This window comes from Anabrus simplex, chromosome 9, assembly GCF_040414725.1.
Source record: "Anabrus simplex isolate iqAnaSimp1 chromosome 9, ASM4041472v1, whole genome shotgun sequence".
NCBI lineage: Eukaryota > Metazoa > Arthropoda > Insecta > Orthoptera > Tettigoniidae > Anabrus > Anabrus simplex.
This window is the reverse complement of record NC_090273.1, coordinates 130168899-130188061: the sequence shown is the minus strand read 5'-3', so window position 1 is coordinate 130188061 and position 19163 is coordinate 130168899. Positions and strand designations below refer to the sequence as shown.

General features: G+C 37.6%; 1 protein-coding gene across 3 annotated transcripts in view; it reads right to left on the bottom strand.

Moving 5' to 3' along the window:
- The window catches only part of LOC136881060 (kelch domain-containing protein 3), a 132102-nt gene that overhangs the window by 61717 nt on the left and 51222 nt on the right, over positions 1 to 19163 (bottom strand). For all 3 annotated transcript variants that reach the window (XM_067153668.2, XM_067153670.2, XM_067153669.2), the window contains 2 exons: positions 17696 to 17909; positions 5250 to 5336 (listed from right to left, as the gene is read on the bottom strand). In XM_067153668.2, the coding sequence (XP_067009769.1) occupies positions 5250 to 5336; positions 17696 to 17909 (301 nt within the window). The remainder of the gene's footprint in view (positions 1 to 5249; positions 5337 to 17695; positions 17910 to 19163) is intronic.

Below are 19163 nucleotides of genomic sequence, written 5' to 3'. Positions count from 1 at the left end.
GGCAAGTCCTTTAGTCTCCACCAAAACTTTAAAATTAAGGGCATCATCAGCCTCAAATTCAAACCTGTATGGTGAAAAATCAGGATCCATTTAAGAGATCTGTTGTCTTATCACAACATACGATATTGACATCTGTAACAGTGTATCAGCTTTGCTTTTTCTTATCATCTTCAAGGAGGCACATTTCTGTTTCATTATAAAGACAGCTGTTTACTGCCCTACCCCAGGAAGTTTTTCAACGCTCCGGAAAGTATATTCATGTGAACTTATGACATGCAGCTTGATACTGCAATTTTAGCCAAGGACATTCTAATATTTTGTATGTTTAGCCTGACACCTATAATGATATCCTCTTTTTATGGCTTGTAAGAGCAATCAGGATCCTGATTTTTCACCATACAGGTTTGAATTTGAGGCTGATGATGCCCTTAATATGGGCGAAACATATCCCTTAACATTTTATAATAATATTTAATTTCTAAAAAGATCTCTTTGTATTGAATAGGTGGATATATAAATAAACACTTGTAACATACTTTGTATTTAGTTGTTTTACGTCGCACCGACACAGATAGGTCTTACTGCGACAATGGGACAGGAAAGGCTAGGAGTGGGAAGGAAGTGGCCGTGGCCTTAATTAAGGTACAGCCCCAGCATTTGCCTGGCATGAAAATGGAAAACCATGGAAAACCATTTTCAGGGCTGCCTACAGTGGGGTTCAAACCTACTATCTTCCGAATACTGGATACTGGCCGCACTTAAGCGACTGCAGCTATCGAGCTCGGTTTGAAAATTCTAGTTTAAAGTCTGTAACAAATGACATAGTAAGTAAATGAAATGTGAAATTCAGACAAATATTGTAACAATTTCAAGATTTATATATAATTGTTCTATTTGTACCAATGCACCAAGTCCAAAGATGAATTAATGTTTGGCACCGCGGAAGAAGAGAGTAGTTGGCTCTCGAAACATGTACGGTAATTAAATATAATAAAATATGTAAAGTACTGACAAGGCGGGAAAGTGTTCTATAGAGATAGAGGCAACATATCTTAACTATGAAACACAGATGTACCACATGACTATGACGCGTGTTTCTATTGCAGGGTCGTACGGACAAAACTATTCACAAATTTGTGTGATGTCATTGGAACTGCAGTAAGGCTTGTACCCGCTTCGAAGCAGAATCGTTGTTCTTCTCTCACAAATTACGGTTGGTGAGGGGCGTGGTCTTGTATGCAAGATTTATATCTTTCAATTCCTTTGTCTCAAAAAGCCATTGAGGGAGGGTGTCCTAGTACATGAGGCAGTCTAATATGCGAGTAAATACGGTAATGCCCATATTACAATCTGGATGGCCCCTTCGACCAATAACATTTCGAAGACTAATAATTCGGCTTTATCTATTAATTTAAGAGATACAGTACAGTAAAACCTTGTTAATTCCAAGTCGTTAAGACGCAAAAATCGGACTTCGAATTACGTGATTTCGAATTAACCGCCAACACGTACTTCAGAAATGCCAACCCTTGCGGCGACACTATATATATATTATATTCTAATACCTGTAACTGCATGCAATTAACCTTGATTCGCAGTTTAAAGCTCTCAAATGCCATGGAAAAAACTATTTCCAAAATGTGCATTTACAGTATTCAAATAATGCACTTGGATAACTCACCGGCAAACCTAACCTCGTGCAATGAAATCAAAAGAAAGAAAACACGATTCTAAGACGAGGAGAAGTCTATACTGGCTCCCGTGTGCAAGTGCTTTATTCATTGGATTACTGTACTGTATGCATTTTAATTGCCTTGTGCTTGCATAGAATGTACTCGATGCCCTTAAAACATAGCGGCTTATCGAACTTTCCTATGACGAGGGGAGAAAGTCTCTAGCTTCCGGCCACATTACAACAGTACAGTAATCATATTTGTAAGATTTCCCGCCATGGCACTTCTAAGACCCATTAATGCATGCAATCACCTTGATTCTCAGTTTAAACCTTTCAAATGACATGGAAAACACTATTTCAGAAATTTATCCAACAAGGAGCATTTACATTATTCAAATAATGCTCTTGTATAAAACAATGACAAACATAACCTCACACAACGAAAGGAAGAAAAACCCGATTCAAAGACGAGGAAAAATTATGCCAGCTCCCCTATGCAAATGCTTTTATCTTTTAGATTACTGTACTGTCTGCATTTTTAGATGCCTTGTACTGGCATGGAAAGTGCCCGATGCCCTTAAAACATCGTGGCTTTTTGAACTTTCCTATGACAGGGGAAAGAATCCTCGCTTCCGTGTGCAGTGTGCACTCTGCACTGCATAACAACACAGTACATTTCCCGGCTGGCAATTCTCTCCTTTAAAACCATAAGTCCGTTTGGCCTCAGCATTTAAAAAAATAAAACAATCAAACAATGCAGTTTCACCAGCACTGACAATATTGTTTGGTGCGTGCTAATTGATTATAGGCTATAAGCCACGCTTTTTTGCCAACTGTCACCATCGCCAGTTTTCGTGGATTCTACCTCTCCGCACACTGCCTGCTACGTGATATTGTGGCGCCCTAAAAACGCTGAATATAAAATAATTACGATTCCGCTCAAACATAGCAGATATGAAGCACACTGTAGACACGTCGAAGTAGGTGAAAGTGCGCAAAGTTACTCTTTCACGTTCCGGAAGACGCGCTCTTTCATGACGCGGAGAAATTTTGAATTTAAATTACTCTGTAAAATACAATTTTTTAAAATGTAAAGGCAGTTTCAAATTAAAAGTCTGAATTTTGGTAACGGAACCGACATTGTTCTTCGAATTATGAATTATCCGTATTTCGAATTAAACAATTTAAATAACATGCAAAACCGTACTTCATGTTGTCATGTTGGTGACGTGTTTTTAGCTCTCCCCAACCATATTTCGAAACTGCATTCATGCTATAGAAATTGGTATCATTCGGAAATTATTTCTGCCTTGTATTCCACGATTACGTCCCGCATGGCTTTGCTCACATTGTTTATTTGTTATCATCTTCGACATGGAGCCCATGTGCTTATATTGCTTTAATGTTTTCTTCTATTGTACTCAAACTTGGTCTGGTACGATTCCGTGTCCTAAGTTGTGGTGTCACCTTGAGAGCGAGTTTCTCACTCTCTCTTTCCTGTCGGTGGGCCATGCTGGTTATAGCTTATAGCAGTGGGACACCATGAGTCGTGGCTTGAGTAAGATGAAGGAAGGCGGTGTATTTGCTCCGCCCCAGGATCTGGTTCCCATCTACGATATGGAGCCTGGATAGTTGGAATTTGAGTGAGGGTTTTGCCCTCGGAAATCTTTCTTTGTTGAACAAGAACATCCTCTTATTTATTTACTTTTCTTCTGGATATGGTAGCTACTAGTGCTTCTACATGAGTAGACAATTGTAATGTGTTTCTGCAGCTTGAACCAACATGTAAGTCTCTTCACAATTCTATTTCTTTTGGCCTCCAGATTCCACGGAAGATAATGTACCAACTTCGGGTCTGAAGATTTCGGGTGTGTGGACTTCTAAAAGCGTCCATCTTCGCATTCTTTTAATTTTAGTTCGGGTATTCAGTAAATCGGGTTCCTTCTTGTATCTTGATAATGTCGCCTAACTGTTTCTTAAAAGTGAGGGTAGTGAATTTTAAGAAGGTTGCTTCCAAATAAGTATTATGAGTTATTGTTATTTCGCATTTCTTCTTGTTTTGAACAGGCAAATTGGTTTGTATTTATCTAACGTTTCGGGTATGCGTAATTGAAAAGTAACAACCCCATTTATAAAATTATAGACCACAAGAGGTTTCACCTGAATTTTAGTGAAATGTTTTCCTGTCACATATTAATTCCTAATTCCCGTTAATTTATTTTATCTTGTAGTGTTCATATTTAATTATATTTTTGGGGTTTCTTTTCCTTCTGTGTATGTACCGCCTTACCGACTATCAGCAGTAGAATGTTTCCGGGAACGAAAGCTGCTTCGAATTAGGCAAGATTTTGAATTAACCGATTTCGAATTATCAAGGTTCTACTGCATATGCTTGTAACACTTTATCTGGACCCCCCTGTATACATGATGCATCATCATAATCATCCTTCCAAGAATTGGGCAGTGTGGCCCGTTACGGTCTTCCATTTTCTTTCCATCGCTTCGTTAGACGTCCTATAGATCTGCGTCCTCTTGGTTGGCAGCGTAGGATCTCCTTTGGTAGTCTTCCAAATTCCATCCTTTGAACGAGACGTTTCCAGTTTTCTTGGTAATCATAGATGTAATTGATTACTGGTTTCACATTCAGTTCCTTAAGTGCATCTTCATTTCTTATACGATCCCATTTTGTATAGCCTGCTGTTCTGCGCATGAACATCATTTCACGTGCTGTAATTCTGGAAATGTCTCGAGTTGCCTGGTGTGAAAATGGGAAACCACGGAAAACCATCTTCAGGGCTGCCAACAGTGGTGTTCGAACCCACTATCTCCCGGATGCAAGCTCACAGCCGCGCGCCCCTAACCGCACGGCCAATTTGCCCGGTTTTTTCATTTTTTGGTACATTCCCTCTTTATGACTTTTTTTTTTTTTTTGGTCTCCAGAAAAACGTTCTAACTAGTTTTGGCTGTATTTAATTTTTTCGCCATATAACTGTAGAATTTACTTAGAAGAAACAAATTACACCTCGCACAACGTGCTAGCATGCCCAAGTTGAGAACTACACTAATTGTTAGCCATGCGGCATGGCAATTTTTACATCTCACGGTGGTGGCACTATTGCATTACTTGCATATCTCATGCCGAGATCAGACACTTGTTGCTGTGCATACTGATTCCTTCTCTTTACAATGAGGTACTGGGTGCAGTCGTTGCATGTGTTATCTAAAAATTATTTCGATTTTAAAACTCTGAAGTTTCCTGTAACGCTTATCAGCTCAAGCATGGTTCTGAAATTATAGATATATTCTATGTCAAAATATTATGTAATCTTCAAAATCATTCTATTTTTGTTTTATCTGCTTATAGCATTAATTCACAATAACGGAACTGGTTTTAAAGGGGTGCAATTATGACTAGATGTAAGGAACACTGAAAAAATGCATTAAAATAATGGTTTTTATTTTCATTGTGCTTATTGCGGTTGCAATATTATCATGCCTCTACTCATGGTTTATCAACTAGGATGTGATTACATCCACATCATGAATGATATGAAGATCATTCATAAAATCTTACCTGGTGAAAATCTGTATAGATCATTGAAATGCTCATCACACAATCCGTTATATCCTCCGAAGATGAACAGATATCCTTTATACACAACTGTAAGAGAAAAAGAAACACAACTTGTTTTAATTTGCCTAGCAAAAATAAAAAAATCACAACATTAAACCAATATATATTTCAAGAGCAAAGTTAGTAGGAATGGGCTCTTTACACAGGCAAGTATTTTTTCTCACTGCTCTATCAGTCCAGGGAAATTTAATCTTTCATTGATATTATCTGGAAAAAAAAAATATTAGACTGCAGAAGTATGCAGTAGAAGTCCGTTATAGCGAGAATTCATAACAGCGAAAAATTTGCTTTAGTTAGGCCTATGCCGTATTTTCTTGTGGCTGCACAATAATTCTACATTTCCAAATGTTTTATAACCATTAACTTAAAATTGGCATCATAATATCGACTAGAATCCGTTGAAAATTTGCCGTCAATAACTTTTCCACGTATTTTTACAATACGACTGTCCATCACAAAAATATTCCTGCTGTCTATAAAACTTAATTTCACTAAGCGTCAAGTATAATAGACGCGTTATAACTCTGCCACTGAGTAGCAATGGCCTTTCTAAGAATTCGAAGGCTCGTATGTTTTGATGCCATTCTGCAGATTTGAGAAACGTTTTTGTAGAGGCTAAATGAATGCCATACTCTCTTCACTATTTCCCGAGATCCAGTGACGTTACACACAGGCACTCTACAACCGGTTGTTGCGGCTAGCGATGTAGGCTGTAGTAAAGGGGCGGTCGTTTATTGTCAACGCGTTTTGGGCACGTGTGAAAAGAAGCAGCGTGGTAACCGCTGTAGTTGCCAGAGGTATCCATTATCTTACTGTTAGGCCGCAAATGTAAGACAACCCTTGAGTTTTTGCATGAGTTTCTGAGAAAAAAAGTCCTGGATTTGGAGAAGATACGGTATCACTCCAGAGGTTTCTGTGGCAAACACTAAAGTTTTCCTCTTCAAACGGCGTCACCTAACCTAACCGTATAAGTATAATGAAAACATATTTTAAACGCATGTAGAGAAATGATACCTCCTCGTGAAAAATTTACATGTAAATAGCCTTTCCAAAATTTAACTAGACGCGAGAAGATATGAAATATCCTCTGAAATCAGTGATGTATTCTGCCATATCTTGAGGTGTAGGCCTATCACATTCTTCCTTAATTTCCGTATATAACATTAAAATTAAGATATCGTTTACTTCAGTCTTTATTTTTAACGAGTTAACAACTGCTATCGGCCACCTTATTTACGCATTTATTACGAGAACGTGTTATCGCCTTTCATTTCGAATTTTCTTTAGAGAACAGCAGTCGACGGGTATTACTAATCAACTCTAACATCGCCTTTGAATTTCGACGAGAGAGTTCGGAAATGCACAAAGTGAGAAACTATTCCGTACTGAAGATGACTGATCGCATTTTGTTGCAAACGTTTCAGTTTTCTTATTCAAACAGCGTCACCTATGCTAACTTAACCGTACTATACGTATTGCAACCGCTCCGGGTTAAACATTCTTTGCCCGATACCTCCATTTTCTAACTCGTCGTTGGGCAGCCTAGTTTGACGAAATGGAGTCGCTCAGCGGATACCTCAGGGTTTACTTATGGCAAGTAGGACATGTAATCCTACGGTAGAATTCGCTTTACGTGAGTCCAAGAGAATTCCAACTCACGGGTGATACCTATCGTTACTCACGACATAATGATAATCATCGCCGGCAACCTTATCAGAGTTTGACCTCGAGAGAAACTAGCCATGGTTAAATAAACACTTAATTGTACGGTACCTTACTTAGCTAGTAGTTAACTTACAATCTAGACAGTAATTAAAGAACTCATGACACCAGCAATTAGAAAAATAACAAAATATTTATTAATAAAATATTAAATAACTAACTTCATATTATGCAACGCATTATTCAAAATAATTGAAAATACGTAATGAAAATGAGTCAGCGCTGGCTCGTATGACAAACAAAAGATAATATTGAGTATTTAAATTGTTAAAATGATCAGTTCCTTTGTGAAGTTGAAGTTCAATATTTGCTCATTTACAATGTTCACTGGACACATCTGTGGTCCACCTCGCATTTGAAATGTAAGTATAACATCGACCCAATTAACTCATTCCGAAAGTTCACTTTCTTTAGTCGTATTTAAACAATCTCACTTGGATACAATATCCAGCCGCAATGCATTTCAAATACACTAATACATTAAGTGTGAATTAATTGGAATACGTTTAAGTGGTTCTGAGTGAATTATAGGAAAACTAAAATAGAACTGAGTATATTAAGTTAGGTTTTAATAAAATCCGAAGACATGATTTTATTGCAACGATCTCGTTGTGCCTTGAAACGCCTTACGAACTAAGGCATTCTTTCCTAATGCCAGTTAAATACGGCTCCTACTCTAGCCTTTCCCTAGCTGAAGTTCGTTAAAGAAATGTATGTTCAAAACGGAGAATACTAACCAATCTAGCTATCTATCTAACTTTAGCTTAATCTTTGGCTTTCTCACACATACCCTAATAGGTTCAATGTCCCTTTTATTAGTTATCTTTCAATAACATTCAACCACAATGCAAGCTACTTTACTCTCTTGCAATTAACATGGAAGCGCTAAGTTGCGAGGTTTGGAAAACATAATCTCATATATATTGGTATCGTAATGCTTCTGGTTAACTACAGCTATTCAAAGTCGTATAATTCTAATGTTCATAATAAGTCATCTATACTGAGATACAATTTCGTCACGAGCATACATCTATACTAATAAATCCAGTTCGTACCTTGGCTTATGTAGCTCCTGCGGTGTGGGCACTCTTACGCAAATTAATCATATAATTCACTTGTAGTGTGGCACAACTTAACTTGCAGGGACATGATGGTCCTGCATCGCGTAAAACCTTCTCAAATCACTATACATAACTCGAAACTTTCATCTAATTACCATATTCATATTCTCATTACAACATCAATTTTATATAAACACCGTAGCCTCCATAAAAATATATCGCGTTTCCCAACTTGACGACTACGATAAAATACCACACAGATTCTTAATAAAATTTACAAGTCGCAGATTCTCATAACTTACATACGAAGTTCAATGCCCTTTCTATGAACCAAACAAATGCGTAATTCCATGTTTCTTTCTACACCGCGCACAACCATACGTGACGTCAACTTCATGCATTACTTCAATGAAATCTCTATAATCTCCCAGTATGTCATTTCAATCAGCTGTTTCATATTTCTCTACAAACCTCACGCTTCTTTCAAATGTTCAGGTCGATATAGCATAAACTATTGCTATATTATTAAATCGTAACTTCGAACTTAATTATCTTACACTTTGTTGGTAATCATCACTTGCATTGCTATATTATCGGTCTACAATTGCCATCAGCACATACCTAAGGTACATGTGTAAGCAAACCAAAAATTATGCAATGAAATGTTATGAATGACTTAGCTCGCTCATGGTTGTCCCTGGTCCAGCTGTTCCATTCCCATTGGATGTAGATGGGTCTTCGGTTCGGTCAGGGGTTAGACATCTGGAACGTCATCCGCTCCTTCGTTCTGGTAGTACAATCTTGTTACCCGTCGCCTTCCTACGTCATGGCTCGGTCGGATGGTTACCCGTCGCCTTCCTCGTCATTTCCAGGTCGTATGGTAAGATGAATTGTTCCCAGATCGGTCCATCATGTGAATTTAGCACATCATCTTGATCATCTTCTTGACAGTCACAATGTTGAAGATAATATTGCAATATACTGCCATTTCAGTATTCTTCTCTGACGTCGTTTATCCTTAATTTAATTTATTTTTATTTTTCTTCGTATCTTCGTCGTATCCGCGATTTCTTACGTAACGACTTCAGTACATTTATTTTCGTCTCAACTGATTTTGAATTCAGGCGAAGACTTATATTTTATTCTTATTCAATCGTTGTATTCTTTCTTTTCTCTTATGCAATCCTTTGCTTCTCCAAAAGAAATATCCGATGACGATAATTGCGTCCGCTCTCGATGTCGTGAAAATTCAAGATGAAGATTATTTAATAATAATGTTTTTTCTATTTTTTTGAAAACAATACTGTAGACCGTCCACTGTCCGTTTTACTAGAATACATGACCATTCCGTGAAGTATATGGACCTCTGAGACATCATAGCAGGTGACTATTCCTTGCTTGTTTTAGATTACAAGGCCCATACCTTCGGTCGGCGCCATTTTGTAATCTGTCGTGGGACGTGCGAACGGGCACAGTATGATGAAAACACACTTCAAGCGTCAGTAGAGAAACGATAACCTTCTCGCTATAAATTTTCATAATAGCCTTTCCGTAATCTAACCAGACGTGGGAAAATATAAACTAACCTCTGAAATCAATTAAGCACTCAGCCATATCTCGAGGTGTATCCCATTCTTACTTAATTGCAGTATTTAGTCTCAAAATTAAGCGGTCGTTCAGTCAGCCTTAATTTTTAACGAGTTAACAACCGTTGATGGTTATGAATTTCATGTTTTTGGTCCGTATTGAACAATATATAAGTCTTAGGATTTCGCCACAAATGATCTTTGCTCCAATACGGCTGATGATGACCCCTAGATGGGTCGAAACTAGTACCGTATAATTTTGTAATTTTGTGAATATATTGTATTGAAAAGGTGGAAACATTTAAGTTATTATTATTAACAACCGTTATCGGACACGTTATTTACGCATTTATTACGAAAATATGTTCTCTTTCATTTAGAATTTACTTTACGGAACAGCAGTCGACGGGTATTACTAATCGACTCCGACTTTGCCTTTGAATTCAAAAACAATAAATTTTTAATATGGACCAAAAATGAGATTTATAACATGTAATTGCCTTTGAATGTCGACGAGAGAACTCGCTAGTGCACATAGAGAGGAAACGATGCCGAAGGTAATTGATCACATGCAATATCATCGCTGGGGTGTATAAATACCGGTAAAGGAAAAAATTGCACGCGCTTAATCGTTCATAATAACGGATGTGTCAGTGATAGGGCTCTCGTTGTAACCAAAGGACGATACACGATATATAGAAATTTTGAAGGGACAGAAAAAATCGTCGCTATAGTGGAGTTCTCGTTATACGCCGTACTAGCTATAGCGGACTTCTACTGTATTTTTGTGTATGGCAGTACAAGAATGTGTTAAGAAATCTCCTTTTAAGATATTTTGTTATAAGTACATGCCTTGAAAAATGAACATTATGGTATGGTATGGTATGGTATGGTATGTCAAAATTAGCAGACAATTTGTATATTCCAGACACATTCAGCTTCCGATTGTAAAAAACAAAACAAAAAAAACAAAAACAAAACACACCTTTATCATCCTATAACTAACTGCTGCATAAAACAGCAAAACTTTATTTTGCTCAGTGGATCACACTATAATATGATCCAAGATTCGAGTTGAGATAGAAGGGCATGCAAAAATCTTGATGTTCTATGACCATGCCATAATCACAGTGACAGTGCACTGTGCAATAAAGCCTAGAAACCACTTTGAAGAAATGTTCCAGATGACACAGAAAGAATGTCCAAATTGGTAAGTACAGAGGTGGCCAAATTATTAGACTAAAGACAAATTAGTTCTCAATACTAGCTCAATTAGCTTGTGTACTTTATAGGTGGTATCACCTCTTATAGGACATTTTTAGGAATGTGTGGAATACATCTATGTGCATTTTGAACTACATTTTGTGAATTTTCAGGTCATAGGTTGGTATTTCTGCATAATTTGATAGTCGGAGTTGGCTGTTTCAAGGAGCCGTTTTTTCTGTGTCTCTTGTGAGTTTGTTTTTGTAGTTGGTGATTTGTCACTGAGAAAAATTGCCATTGCAAGAACTTTGTTAATGAAGGTCGCTACACACAACAGGAAATTGCAATAAGGCTCAATATTTTTCAAAATCAGTGAGTAGAAAAAAAAATGTCCAAGAACAATGAAATTTGCCAGAATGCAAAGTTGAGCCCCAGAGGTGTAAGAAAATTTGTATGATTGGCATGTAAATGCACTTCTACTACTGACCTGAGAAAATCACTGCCAGCTGGTGGTATACAAATATCAACGAGAACTGTGAGAAGGACTCTATACAATGCGGGGCGGAAAGTTAGGCAGCCAACAAGGAAAGCAAAAATCATACCAACCAGGGCGAAAATTAGATTGGAATGGGCAAAGGGACTGCGACAATGGTCTTCTGAGGATTGGATGAAGGTAAGTTACAGTCTAAATAAGCAATTATTCTCAAAGTTTGATTATAAGAGGGTATCCCTTTGGCTGAACTGTATCCAACAGAAACCTTAAAAACCTCCTTCTAGATTGTTAAAATTAATTTTTAACCTGCATGTTTTAATAACACCGACAATTAACTGCAGCAATTGAAAGTTCTTTTCAGGTATGCTTTAGTGAGGAATCAAGTGTTTGAAGTTGCTGAAGAAAGCAGTCAATTTATCTGGAGGAGTCCAGAAGAAGAGTTCCATCAAGAATATGTTCAACAGACTGTAGAATGTAGAACACCCCCCCAAAAAAAGTATTGGTTTGGAGCGTTAAGTCTGTGTATGGCACTGAACAACTTTACATTGTAGAAGGTAGTATGAAACACGACCAATACATAGAAGTCCTCACAAAGCGACTCTCCCAGATAAAGGAATGGTTTGGGGGAAATCCTGTTGTCCTTGTGCATGAGAGTGCACTGTGCAATAAAGCCAAGCAACGCAGTTTTTGAAAGATTTAAGTCTTTCAGTGCTTCCATGGTCAGGAAATAGTATGGACAAGAACCCGACTGAAAACTTGTGGGGAATAATTAAGAAGAAAATTAGGAAAACAAACCTTACAACCAAAATTAGAGTCATGGAAACCCTGATCAAGACTTGGAACCACAACGAAGACATTAGAAAAATCTGTCAAACAATGGCTTCCATATCGGAGTCCATTTTGCTATGACACAGGGTTAGAGAAAATCTCTGCGAAGTGTGGACCACTGGTGGACATATTTAGCCACATGTGGCAATAGCTAATACCAGTGATCAAATTCAACCACCTGCCAGTGGTCAAGTACAAACACCAGAGGAAGTGGCTAGTAGTTCTGTTTTTTTCCCAGCCGTAAGAGTTCAAGGATATCAGTAAAGTCAATAGCCAACCTTAGGAGCAGAGTTAGTAAGGTGAGGTCAGTGGTACTTGAGAGTGCATAAATGAAACAACGCCATAGTGATGGTTACTAGGCCTTTGAAACAACTTCTGCAGGGCAAACTTCCTGACATTCCATTGTCTCTTAAAATCCATTATTATTTGAAGGGATGTTAAAACAAACAGTAACTTAATGTTGTTATAATAACATGGTAACATCACAATATCTTCCAGTGGCATGAACGGAATTGCAAGTAACATGCCAACCAAGTTTCGTACCTCCTGATTCTCCATTTTTGAGACCACACTTCATCACAGTACGCCACCAAATAGTCTGCGTAAAATGGAATAAGCAAGCACAAATCTGAGATTCAGGAAATACAAGTCCATATTACAAAGCCCATATTACAAAAATAACGAACAATGCCAACCGTATGCTTGGTTTTATAATAAGGAGTTCTAAATTATTTGCTCAATCATCGACTGTTATTCAGTTATTTACTAGCCTTGTTAGGAGTAAATTAGAATATGCATCTGTAATTTGGGACCCGTGTTCTAACGAACAAATACATACTATTGAAGTTGTTCAAAACAAGTTTTTGCGGTATCTGTATTATAAAACAAATAAGACATTTTGCCCTTTTGATACATCAACACGGTATTTAAGAAGTAACTTTAACCTCACGTCGTTGCGCAACAGAAGAATCATTATTTCTCTAAAAACGTTAAACAAAATCGTAAGAAATAAATTTAATTCCATAGGACTGCTCAATTTTATCTCCTTTCATGTTCCACGAGCTGGAGCTCGCATGAACACAGTATTTCAAGTTCCAAGATCTAGAACATCTCATCACTTGAACTCGCCATTTATTAAAATGCTACGATTTTATAACACATTTGCTGCAGGAATAGATTTATTTTCAGAATCACACACTGTCATTAATATACATTTAAAGGCCTGTGTTTCTAATTTATAAATTCAGACTCCTTTTCTATATAATAGGTGCTCTTTAACTTATTTATTAATATAGTCACTTACTACTTTATTTATACCTTTGTTGCAATTCTTGTATTTTTATAGTGTAGAAATAATCATTGTTGTACTCTGGATTGTCATTGTCTCTGTGTATGTGTTTTCCATTCATTCTTCTTCCTTGTCTTTATTATCTTCAGCATTATTAATGTGTATTTATCTTTACTGACATGTATGCATTAGAAGTACTGTTGACTGTTGTGTTAAGAAGGTACTGTATTGGGCTTACTGCCTGTGTACTTCCAATAAATAAATAAACAAACAAACAAACAAACAAACAAACAAACAAACAAACAAACAAACAAACAAACAAACAAACAAACAAACAAACAAATCAATAAACAAACAAACAAACAAACAAACAAACAAACAAACAAACAAACAAATAAATAAATAAATTACTGCTCTCAATGTTCATTAAAATCTTCTCAGGGTCCAAAATAAATTTTTTCTGCTGGCCTGCAATAGTCAGTGCCTCAGATGGTGGTGGTGATTTTTGTTTTAAGAGGAAGTACAACGAGGTAATCATCCTCTCTGAACAAATTAGTGGAAAGGAAATTTAAAATATAAAACAAAATTATTTATTCAACAAAGGAATTTGGAAACGCAGTACAAAATAAAACAAAAAAAACTATTATAGAATTAGGCCGAAAAGATTACTAACGAATCAAAAGGGAACGTACGTTCCCTGAGTAACAGTGCACTTGTAATTTATATACCCTTGATAAGTCCACTGTCGCACATAAAGCGGATGACGAGATCAGCAGTAGTCGCATCATCGGCTAGTATGCGTTCGAGTGTTTCCTGCAGGCCGAGGCTCCGTCTTAGGCCAGAGAGATCGGCGCACTCTGTGAGGATGTTCAGTGCTTCAGAAGATTGCTGTGTAAGATTTTTCATCCTGTATTATGGTCAAGTCGTATACCAGTGGAAATACAAAATACAAAAATTATCCAAAGATTTTGGGGACTGTTTTGAACGTTCCATCGGCAAACAGGCATGGGCTTTGTGCTATGGGACGAAAGATCTCTATCCGTTGAGAAAATAATTATTTGGCACTTCACGTTCTCCCGCACCGTGTATTTAGGAATATCTCACTGGTACTAGCGCTAGTAAGACAACCTGGCTCAGTCTGATGAAATTTGAAGGTGCTCAAATACCCCAGCCTCATGTTGGTAGATTTACTGGCATGTAAAAGAACTCCCGCGGGACTCAATTCTGGCACCTCAGCGTCTCTGAAAACTGAAAAAGTAGTTAATGGGATGTAAAGCAAATACCATTATTATTATTATGTATTACAACCTTGGGGTCTAGATACAGGTATGGACGGTGGTCCCTTGTTTTGTTGTTGATGTCGTCAAAAATTGTCCAAAGATTTTGGGGACTGTTTTGAACGTCGCCATATCACGATTGGATAGCTCCTCAATTAAAGGTAATCACGTAGGCTGAGTGGACCTGGAACCACCTCTTATATCCAGGTAAAATTGCCTGACCTGGTTGGAATCGAACCCAGGGCCTCTGGATGAGAGGCAGGCATGTTAGACCGCAAAACCGCATTAATTACTGGTACGCGAGTTCAAAATCTCAATACTTTATATTCAATTTTACAGAGGAATCTTTGTCAGTTTCCCGTGAAAACTTCTTTCAGTTTGCAACTTTGATTAGCCAAACTCTTTAAAAAAATCTCATGATGCCAAGCCAAACGACAATCGACCACAAGTAGTTTTTAATTCTCTCATCTAATAAAATAAAGTACATTCAATACAAAAGCGCCCAGCATGACGGGGAAATCCTTTCTTTTCGTAATCTTCCATTGTAATTTGGTCTCTGGTATACTCTTCGTAGTCAGTTTATGGAAATCTTGTACCACGTAAATTAGGCCTACATCGACTTTTAAAGATTATGCTGAACTCGAAAACATGGTTTCAAATGTAAGTATTGATTCTCAAAAGTTCTCGAATGCATTATATTAGATTCTGCCTGTCACTAATCCAATCAAATTGGAAAGAGAAAAAAATATCATCAAAACTTCAGAAATCACGTTTATTTGTGACCTTGAGGTCATCTGGAAAGCGCGCTCGCTGCACGTCAGTACGAGTTGGAAATGATACAAACCATTTAAACGTAACGTGTACAAATAAAACAACTGCGGTTTTTGGCATTTCAACATGAAAACGTAAAATTCCCAGTCTTACATTAGGACCAAAACAGTAATAGGCAATCCCAAGACTTCCCATGGCTTTCTTTTTTAATGTAAGGTGTCTTTTTTAATGTAAGGTGCAACATCTGTTCTGGTCTTGATAACATAATCGTGTACGATAATATTAAATTAAAAATTTGTGTTAAGAAGGAGCAGTTTCGATTCCTGCCTGAAAGATAAAACGTATGTCAAAGCTAGCGGAGTTCGGAAATTATGTGGTAGTCGAATGGATCTAAAAGATAGTCAAGTTGATGTGATAATTCCGTTGAAACATTTGTTGGAAGAAATGTTCAGGATTTTTCGTACGGAGCGTATTAGGTACGTCAGGTTGTTACAGCAACGCTAGCTTGATTACATTCACACTTCCATTTTAAATAACTGACAGCGATTTTACCACCTTGGATTCAACTTGGGAATTGAAGAAACATCCCCCTTTGATGATTGTGTTTATACTCAAGGCCATCACAGTCTTGATATTATAAAAAATATGGATTCATTTTAGTTTTAAACTCTCAAAATTTCATGTTTAATCACGTTTTAATCTTCAAAACTGTTAATTCACTCTCTTTTAACATACTTTGGTGCATTATCGTTGTTTTAGATGTTATTGTATAATATTTTACAAAATCATTTTTCAACATTTTAACCTATAATTTATAAGTATATGTATTATTTTTAAGATTGATATAGGCTGATGATGCCCGTAAGGAGGGTGAAACATGTACCTTTGACTTTCCTGCCTGAAAGCCCAGTTACTCTACAGTGCCCTGAGGAAAGTGCCGAAAACTTGTTCGGCAGTACGATCGAAAGAAAGTAAAAATATAAACATCTAACCCCGGACATAATATGGACGTTTTATAAGTGTGAACATTTGATGAAACTCGTTCCGTCTTCAAGCCGAGCCGTCGAAATGCGCCATGTCACCTTACAATTGTGGCCACTTTCTGCTTTATGATTTCCGAGATTCTCTGAACAATACCACTTGAATGTGATGCTAAGATGGTCCCTTATGCAAGTTCACTGCCGATCACTTTTCCAGTACGGTACAGTACATGCTCTAATTAGCGCAATGACGGGGCATTAACGCCAAGATCCATAAGTATGCCATAGCAGTCCTTTCGTGAGATACAATTTATTAAAAAACGATCGATAGAGGATTTAGCATTGATGGGACTGAAATTTCTGGACGGTTGATCCGGGAAATCATTTCTTCGAGGACCAGACAATCAGGATTTTTACAATGTGATTTAATTACAATGCTCGTGGGACCACATAATTTAAACGCATATTCCGGGAAAACGTAGTTTCCGGGAACGGATAATCGAGGTTCCACTGCACTGGCACAAAATTCCAGAAACCAAAAGCGAAGGGCATCTGACTGTTCATTGTATCTATTATTAGTACAAATTGAAGAAATAATATTATGTTGTTTGTCCAACCCTTGCCTTGTTTCTCTACGGGGTCGGGTATGAGGTGAGATGAATCTGTTGTGGAGGGTTTTTATGACCGGATGCTCTTTTTGACGTCAACCTCATCAGAGGAGTTAATGAGATGAAATGAATGACGTGATATATGATAGTAGGGAGAGGGTGAAAACAGGTGCTGGCACATAGCCTACTCCTGTCGAATAACACCAAGGGGTCTACTCAAGGCTTAAAGTCCCCATCCGACGGATGAATCACCATCAACAGCGCCATATGCCCTCACTCCATGTGAGCACTGCGGAGAGGTTTGGAATTTAATCCAGGCTTTTGGTACACAATCTAATGATTAGAAATTGTATACCACCACCTCTCCTACTCTGCTGGCCAACATTCTGATGGTGAATATTTTATGACCAACAGGACTCAAACCGGCTAACCTCGGTGTCAGACCGTTTAGACTTCAGCGCCTTAACGATCACGGCCACGAGGCGGGCTTGAGGAAATAATATAACCAAGGAAAATAAAGTTTCAGTAATTAAGGAAATTCAAAATGCTTACATAAAAAAGATACTTACATGCCGAGTGACTTCGCCTTCCAATGGGAATGGCACCTGTCGTGACAGGTCGATACCACCTCCCATTAATTGTATCCAGGTACATAATATCACTACAATACACCTCTTCTTGAGAATGATAAGGCCCGTTAAGGTCACCTCGACCACCAAAAATGTACATCCGGGACCCCACAGCAGTGGCGGAGTGGAAATCACGATACGACGGAGGTTCACCCTGCAAGAGGAATTGCAAATAGTAGCCTAACATTTATAAAACAAATATCAGATTTTTCCTAAATAAAGAACAGAAAGGTTGCATTGACAAAGATTATACACTCCAGGTGATTATTCTTTTAGGAAACAAAATAAGATTATATCAGCCAAGAGAAGGCTATAGAAAATACATATATCTTCATAACAGTAATAGATTTCAGCCAACATACTGCTAAACTTCATTAACAAACCACATGCCTTTAAGAGAACCTAATAATGAGACATATATTTTGATTGTAGCCACTGGGTCTCCTGTTCCGTGTGGAATCTGAACCACAGAGATGCAAGACTTATTCACAAAAACCCCACATGTACAGGCCTGGATTCCAATCAAAGCCACCTTGTTGAGAAGAGAAAACCAACCTTAAACAGTTGCCACCAATGCATCAATACTAAATTTGTGAAAAGTATACCTCTCATTGCCTGGAAAATTTAAAAGTCAGATTTCCTTAACATGGACTGTACCTGATTTAGCAGGAAATCTTCACACTTCACAAGTTACATAAATAAACACACATACAATAGCGGGTTGATGTAGACGTCTGTAGCATTTGGATATACAGTAAGCTGGCACCACCAAGATAGCTAGGAGCTTGTTTGTCATTTGTCATTTTGAGTGCCACTGCTGCACTTATAGATACACTTTGAATTGTGCTGCTCTGAAGGAGGTGAAGTGTTATAAGAACTGCCAAAGGTGGAGAGCCAAGTGCTGACATATTTTTCTGTTTGAGTTTAACAGATGAGCAAAAGCAACTGAGATGCCTCGAACCACTAAAACTGTATACGGAGACTATGTTATCAGCCATCAGGAAGAGAACAGCATGAAAACGGTTTAATAATTTTAATCCTAGAGTACTAACATTATTCGGTAGTGGCCCAATACTAACATATGTAAAATTTTCTTGTATGTCTATACCTACGCTAAAACAATAAGCAAACTCCACATAGTTGCCAGAAGTAATATATTATTTAAAAATTACAAAGTACAATTTGCATTATGTTGTTAGTAGAGAATAATTAAAGACACATAAATGGATAAGCTTCTACAGTACGTTCGGTGTAGGTCCTGGTTGGGTATGAACTATGTTCTTTTTCTGTGTGGGTATTTTTCTGTGTTTGAATCAGTTGTTTTCCATATATGCCCATCCTTACCAAAGAGTTTATCCACTTCACAGTCAACAAAAAGCTGTTCCAGAAGTTGAGAGGCTGAAGCGGA